The sequence below is a fragment of the Cololabis saira genome, chromosome 21, assembly GCF_033807715.1.
Source record: "Cololabis saira isolate AMF1-May2022 chromosome 21, fColSai1.1, whole genome shotgun sequence".
NCBI lineage: Eukaryota > Metazoa > Chordata > Actinopteri > Beloniformes > Belonidae > Cololabis > Cololabis saira.
In genome coordinates, this window is record NC_084607.1 from 23,214,457 (window position 1) to 23,222,054 (window position 7,598).

Sequence of the window (7,598 nt, forward strand, 5' to 3'; positions counted from 1 at the left end):
GTCACTAGGGACAAGACAAAAGACTAATTTACTGGAAAATGTGATTCCGCTGTTTTGTTTTGACTAATTTTCATTATGGCATCAAAGTTTCCTTGGAGTAAAGGCTTCTTTTTCAAAGGGTTTACAGCTTAGATGGACTTTGAAGGCAATTTAACACTAAAAACAGGCAGAGCCATTGCACAGTAACTGGCTTAACTATAGAAATCTACCTCACTCACACTCCTGCATGATTTCTATAGTTTGGGTCCAATGTCAAGTATGGTATGTGTAGAATAGCGTGATCAAAAGATAGTTAATAAATAAAGGAAGCAAATGCACCTCACTTTAGCTTTAGCTTTTAAGAATGCAAAAAGTGCTTAAAGAGAACCAGCGATGCAAGAGGAGAATGTGGTTTGGGTCATGATTAGGGAGAAGAGGGAAGCTGCATGAATGAATTAATATGTAATTCCATGCTGCATATTAATCGTCTAATCACTTAGGAGGATTTTTATTCAGTCAGAAAACTATTGTATGCCGTCTTTGGTTGCGAGACCCTTTGAGACAGCCTGTAGCAAAGCGTGTGCTACGGGGGTCACAGACACAGCGGACACCGGGATCTGTGCAGGACTTTTTATTAGTTTTCCACGTGCACAATTACTCAGAGGCCTCGTCAGCCGAGCTGCTCGTCCCCTCTGGTCTGCTTCCGTCCTTCTCCTGTCTCCAGAGCCCACACCCTACTGAAATACACAGAGAATGATTAGATTCACCTGTGTACCGTCAGCTGTTCCAGCCGCGTCACCTGTGCGCCACTCCCCCGCACTCCCTCTCTCCCCTGCAGACCACGCCCCAATCCTGCACCCTGCCACATACCCCCATCGCCCGACTCAGGCCGGGGACCGTCCGGCCTAGCCAACTCCCCCCCCCCCTCGGAGCGGGAGAGGAAGTCAGGGACCGCCATCTGAGCCCCCGGCCTGTGAACCACTCTGAAATTAAAGGGCTGTAAAGCCAAATACCAACGTGTGATCCGCCCATTGGTATCTTTCATGCGATGGAGCCACTGGAGGGGAGCATGATCCGACCAGAGGGTGAATGGGCGTCCCAGGAGGTAGTAGCGCAGGGACCCGACCGCCCACCGAATGGCGAGGCACTCCTTCTCCACCGTGCTATACCGCCCCTCCCTCTCCGACAGCTTGCGGCTGATGTATAGCACGGGGCGGTCCATCCCCTCCACCTGCTGGGACAAAACGGCCCCCAGCCCTCTGTTCGAGGCATCAGTCTGCAGAACAAAAGGGAGAGAAAAGTCAGGAGTATAAAGGAGCGGCTCCCCGCAGAGGGCCTGTTTCACCCTCTCAAACACCTGCTGGCACTGCTCCGTCCACTGGACCGGATCTGAGGCACCCTTTCGGGTCAGGTCAGTCAGGGGGCTGGACAGATCGGCAAAGTCCGGAATGAACCGCCGATAATACCCCGCCAGCCCCAAGAATTGCCTAACCTCCTTTTTGGTCTTGGGTCTTGGGCAGGCCGCAATCGCAGCTGTCTTGTCTACCTGGGGACGCACCTGCCCGCCTCCCAAGTGGTACCCCAGATACCGTACCTCCCTCCGTCCAACCACACACTTCTTCGGGTTGGCCGTGAGCCCCGCCTGTCTCAGTGAACCGAGCACTGCACCCACCTGCCGCACATGCTCCGCCCAGCTGTCACTGTAGATGATGACATCATCCAGATAGGCGGCAGCATATGCAGCATGCGGGCGCAGCACTCTGTCCATGAGACGCTGAAACGTGGCAGGGGCTCCGAACAAGCCGAACGGAAGTGTGCGAAATTGGTACAAACCGTACGGAGTGGAGAAAGCCGTGATCTCCTTAGACTCTGGAGACATGGGAATCTGCCAGTAGCCCTTGGTCAAATCCAGCGTCGTGAAAAAGCGAGCCGTGCCCAGCCGATCCAGGAGCTCGTCGACCCGAGGCATCGGGTACGCGTCAAAACGTGACACCTCATTCACCTTGCGATAGTCCACACAGAAGCGTATAGACCCGTCCTTCTTCCGTACCAGAACGATGGGACTAGACCAGCCACTGTGGGACTCTTCTATTACCCCCATTGCCAGCATGGCGTCCAATTCGGCCTTCACCACTTTGCGTTTGTGTTCAGGCAGACGATAGGGACGTGAGCGCACCGTCACCCCCGGGCGCGTCACAATCTGGTGCTCTATGAGGTTTGTGCGTCCTGGTAAGGGAGAGAACACATCAGCAAACCGCTGTTGCAACGAGGCCAGGTCGGCCCTCTGGGACGCGGAGAGCTGGTCCCCACAAGTGAGCGAGGCTGGATTCGCCGAGTTTGGCACCTCAGGCCCCAACTCATCTCTCTCTCTTACCTGCGTCACCAGAGCGACCGGCACCGCCTCCCTCCAGGCTTTAAGGAGGTTGACGTGATATAACTGTGTCGCTCCACCCCTGTCAGGACGCACCACCTCATAGTCCACGTCCCCCACTCGCCGTGTGACCACGAAGGGCCCTTGCCACTTGGCGAGTAATTTGGAGCTAGAAGTGGGCAGCAATACCAGTACTTTGTCTCCCGGAGTGAAATTTCTCAGCCTGGCTCCTCTGTTGTACAGCCGTTGTTGCCGCTCCTGGGCTGAGAGCAAATTCTCCCGTGATAGCCTCCCCAGTGTATGGAGTTTTGCTCTCAGCTCCAAGACGTGCTGAACCTCATTTTTACTGGGGCTTGGACCATCCTCCCAGTTTTCCTTAACCAGGTCCAAAACCCCACGCGGTGTTCTGCCAAACAGCAGCTCAAAGGGGGAAAACCCTGTCGAGGCCTGGGGAACCTCACGCACTGCAAACAGCAGAGGATCAAGCCACCTATCCCAATTCCGAGCGTCCTCGTGAATGAACTTACGGATCATGGCCTTAAGCGTCCGGTTAAAACGCTCGCATAAACCATCCGTCTGGGGATGATAAACGGAGGTCCTAACCGACGTAATGCCCAGTAATCCGTAAAGTTCCCTCAGTGTTCGTGACATGAACTGCGTGCCCTGGTCCGTCAGAATCTCTTTCGGGATCCCGACGCGGGAGATGACCTGAAGCAGCGCGCGCGCCACACTCGTTGCCGAGATGGTGCGCAGCGGCACTGCCTCTGGATAACGTGTTGCATAATCCGTCAGGACTAGTACAAAACGATATCCCCGTGCGCTCCGCTGAAATGGACCGATGAGGTCCATGGCGACACGCTCAAACGGAACCTCCATTAATGGCAAAGGCTGCAAAGGCGCTTTTGGCACAGCCGGGGAGTTAACTAGCTGGCATTCGGGACAGGAGGCGCACCAGCGGCGCACCTCCCCCCAAATACCCGGCCAATAAAATCGGTCCATTATGCGGGCCAGTGTTTTGTCGCACCCCATGTGACCAGCCATCGGGTTATAATGAGCCGCCTGGAAAACCATTTCCCGGCGGTTCTTTGGTACCAACAACTGGGTAATAATCCAACCAGATTTAGTGTCACGGCTCACTCGATATAACCTGTCCCTATGCAATGCAAAGTGCGGATATGTGAGCGCTGCATCAGGGCGCACCTTGTGACCATCAATCTGTATCACTTGGTCGAAGGCTGAGCGTAGAGTATCATCACGAGACTGCTCGAGTGGAAAATCTTCCATAGAGTGCAGCGGGTCCCGCCGAGCCTCCACCGGAGCCTCCGCCGGAGCCTCCGCGGGTCCCTCTCCCTCTCCGTCTGCAGCGTCGGACAACCTCGCGTCACCGCTGAGCACAGCGCACATACCGCATGTCCCTGTCTGCCGTGATTGCATCCCCACACACTGACTCACCAAATTTCCAAACCCCGGCCAATCGAGTCCTAGAATCAGAGGATGCAAAAGGCGGGAGCTAACCGCGGCCTTTAATCTATGCTTTTTCCCCTTGTGTCTAATTTCCACTGGCACCACGGGGTACTTGTGCACATCACCGTGAACACACACCACCTCCACCCAGGAAGACACATTCATCAAAGCCTCGGGTCGCACCAGGCTTTGGTGAATTACCGACTGCATGCAGCCAGAATCCACCAAGGCCGAGTGTATACCCCCACGGATCCTTACCGGAACCCGGTATGTCCCTCCTGAGTCCGGGGAGGATGCTGGCGGACCGGCCACCCGGATCACCTGGCCCACCTCCATCAGCGGGCAGTCCCGCCTGATGTGTCCGGGCTGGCCGCACCGCCAGCAGCCCTGCCCAGGCGTTTGAGGGGCCCCCGCCGGGTCAGCTGGCGCGGGTGGAACCGGGTGCGAGCTCTGGGGAGGGGAAAAGGGAGAAGCATTATTATTCATTGTCGCGGGACCCCCTGCCGCGGCGAACCTCCGGCGCGGCGCAGGAGTGGGACGCGTTGCGGGTCCCGCCGCCGGATGGACCGCCAGATGGTCCTCGGCCAGGGTGATTGCCTCCTGCAGGGTCCCCGGGCGATGGCAGCGGACCCACGCCGCCGTCCGGGTGGGGAGCCCCTGGACGAATTGCTCCAGTACCACCTGCTGCACGAGCCGCTTCTCCCCCTCCGCTTCGCCGGGTCGCAGCCACCGCACCGCCGCGTCGTGGAGCTGGTGGGCGAAGGTGAAGGGGCGGTCCGTCGGAGCTCCCTGAACCGGCGGCGGTAGTCCTCCGGGGACCGCCCCAGCCGGTCCATCACCGCCCGCCGCACCGGGCCGTAGGTGGCGCGTGCTGCCGCTGGGAGGGCGAGAGCCGCCATCTGCGCCTCCCCTGACAGGAGCGGCAGGAGGCGCACCGCCCACTCCGCCGCCGGCCAATCACAGGCCTCCGCCACCGCCTCGAAGGTGTCGAGGAATGCCAGGGGGTCGTCCGCCTCCGTCATCTTCTGCAGGACGACCCCCGCAAAGGGCGCGGGCGGGCGACCACCCCTGCCTGTCTGCCGAGCCGCCAGCTCCTCCAGGTGGCCGTTTGCCGCTCGGCCTGGTCCTGGAGCCTGGCCGACATCTCCGCCATCGCCTGGGCGAGAGACGCCACTGCCCGCTCCATCTCCCCTCCGCGTTCCGCTGTCATCTTATTGTGCCCCATGTTGGGCGCCACTGTAGCAAAGCGTGTGCTACGGGGGTCACAGACACAGCGGACACCGGGATCTGTGCAGGACTTTTTATTAGTTTTCCACGTGCACAATTACTCAGAGGCCTCGTCAGCCGAGCTGCTCGTCCCCTCTGGTCTGCTTCCGTCCTTCTCCTGTCTCCAGAGCCCACACCCTACTGAAATACACAGAGAATGATTAGATTCACCTGTGTACCGTCAGCTGTTCCAGCCGCGTCACCTGTGCACCACTCCCCCGCACTCCCTCTCTCCCCTGCAGACCACGCCCCCTGCACCCTGCCACACAGCCATTGTCCAACTGCTGACACTGTATAAAGTAGAACCCCTAATTTGGAGATACGGCAAAAGATTGAATCCAATATTCTTCTGCATATTCATCTTTCATCTGTAGCAGCCCAAAACTGCGCAGTGTCTACAGGGCAATAACTCCCTGCGTGACGTAGGGCTGTCATGTGACTTCTGAAAAGCATTTGCACCTGCGGTTTCACTTCCAGCTGAATGTTGGCTTGATCTCAACTACAGTGTACTCAGAAGAATGTCACAGTAACCAATAAATGTGTCCGCTTAAGGCTGATAGTGAAACAGGCAACGCGCACGTTCTTAAAACAGCTACTGACATAGCAGCCATACTCTTTAATTGAAAGTAATTGATTTAATACAGTACTCTTTTTTCCCATCATTCAACTGAACATTTAGCTATTTAGCTTTTGTTATATTCATTATTTTTTTGTTTTATTGTCTTATTGTCTCAATGTATTGTCAGTCTTTCAGACCTGTGACCAGCAGCCTGGTCAGTTATTCTGGTTATTTTCTTCTCTGATACAAAGATTTAATCTGGTTCTTCTGGATTGCATTGGGTTTCCAGAGGGCAACACTAACGGACCCAGAGAAAAACTGCCTCTGGACGCATTTGGATAGACGCACAATCCATTGGTTATTAGCAATTTTCCTGTTGAACCAATAGGGTATCTTCACTCAAAGGGTTCAGATCTGCTGCAACACACACCACTACAGGAGATCCTTCCTGCCCACAGCAATAAACCTTGACAATGATCCTTTAAAGAAACTTAAAGGAGCATGAGGCTCCTTTTAAGAAATGAGACTATATAGCGCCATCCTTCGCCACGATGGCCGTCGGGGGTACTGCAGCCAACAGTGAAGCCGGCACTTGAGAACGGGGAGAACGCGCATGCAGCGCCATTTGACGTCACATCCGCAGGACAGCGCAAGAAATTCCGGCCCGGAATTGCAGCACATTTTGCAGCACACAGCCTGTTCAAGGCAACGAAGAGATACACTAGAGGGCTCATTAGCTTTGGTTTGGAACGCTTCATCTGACATTATTACTAGAAAACTTAAAACGTATACGAATTTTTTTCATAAATCCTGCCTCAATCCTGCCTCATGCTCCTTTAAATCAAAACTACAATGATTTATTTTCTTTTGGGGATTAATACATTAATTTGAATTGAATTAAGTAAAATGTAATTTAATTTAATTAAACTGCAATGCCTTTTTGGATGTTAACAATAATGGCTCATAGACATTACCGTGTGAGTCATCACATAAGGCCCCACCCAGTTGCGATTGGTTCGGTACGTTCTGTACCAGTGGAAATGACTTGGCTCACTTCAAGAGAGAACTTTTGAAGGTAATGGGCATGGTTGACCAGGCTATGTGAACAAAGGCTGGACCAAAAACTACAAAGAAAAGACGACAGTCAATCTTTAATATATTTTTCAGAAAAGTCCCATCTGAAGCTGCTGCTTAATAATATATGACCATGTGTAAATCATTATATATTCATGTTGAAGCAAGGCCATGTGTAAATATAGGTTTTTATGCATAAGTTGCCTTCAAGTGATTTAGTGAATATGCATAATAAAAGAGAAGAGAGAAATAACTTGGGGTTTCAGAAAGAAAGTAAGGAATACAAAATAAAAGGGAACAATGTTGAATAGTAAATAAGGACAATTGAAAGAAAAGCATGAAAGACAGAGGGGAACTGCATGATGGGGAGGAAGTAAAGCAGACTTAAAAAAAGAAGAAACGAGGCAGAAGGAAAGAGGGATGATAGAAAAAACAACTAATTACAACAGTATTTATATATTAAAGCACCTGCACAGATGGGATGGAAATCCCACACACTCCTGCACACACAGCAGCCGGCTGGTTACAACACATGTTCCCTTTTAACCTCAAACAGTCCCTTGTGAACTCCTGGATGATACATTACAGAGTGCACTCGACCTTGTGTGTTTGCATGTGTGTGTGTGTGTGTGTGTGTGTGTGTGTGTGTGTGTGTGTGTGTGTGTGTGTGTGTGTGTGTGTGTGTGTGTGTGTGTGTGTGTGTGTGTGTGTGTGTGTGTGTGTGTGTGTGTGTGTTGCCCCATTTACAGGCCACAAGGGTGTGGTTTTATATGATGGGTAGAAGGTTATGTCAACATTCTGTCTATTGATTCCTTTGGCTCTCTGTAACCTTTTTACTTAAAGCCTTTTTAGCCTTGTGTTCATCTGATCCCGCTTCTCTCTCCT

The 7,598-nt window shown here is 53.1% G+C and overlaps 1 protein-coding gene across 1 annotated transcript; it reads right to left on the reverse strand.

Annotated features, from left to right (window-relative positions):
• Positions 1-633: 633 nt before the first annotated feature.
• LOC133421555 (uncharacterized) lies at positions 634-4,836 on the reverse strand. Its single transcript, XM_061711209.1, has 4 exons — positions 4,654-4,836; positions 4,073-4,564; positions 913-1,255; positions 634-716 (listed from the first exon to the last, which is right to left on the reverse strand). The coding sequence occupies exons 1-4, from the start codon at positions 4,834-4,836 to the stop codon at positions 634-636; spliced, it is 1,101 nt and encodes a 366-aa protein (XP_061567193.1).
• Between the last annotated feature and the right edge of the window lie 2,762 nt (positions 4,837-7,598).

Bases quoted from the DNA above. Each gene is read 5' to 3' on its own strand.
- LOC133421555 (XM_061711209.1), bottom strand. From the start codon at position 4,836: ATGACGGAGGCGGACGACCCCCTGGCATTCCTCGACACCTTCGAGGCG. The intron at 4,565-4,653 runs GTGATGGACCGG...TTCGCCCACCAG, and splicing joins ACGGCCCGGTGCGGCGGGCG to CTCCACGACGCGGCGGTGCG. The intron at 717-912 runs GCTCCGAGGGGG...TGTGTATTTCAG, and splicing joins GGTCCCTGACTTCCTCTCCC to TAGGGTGTGGGCTCTGGAGA.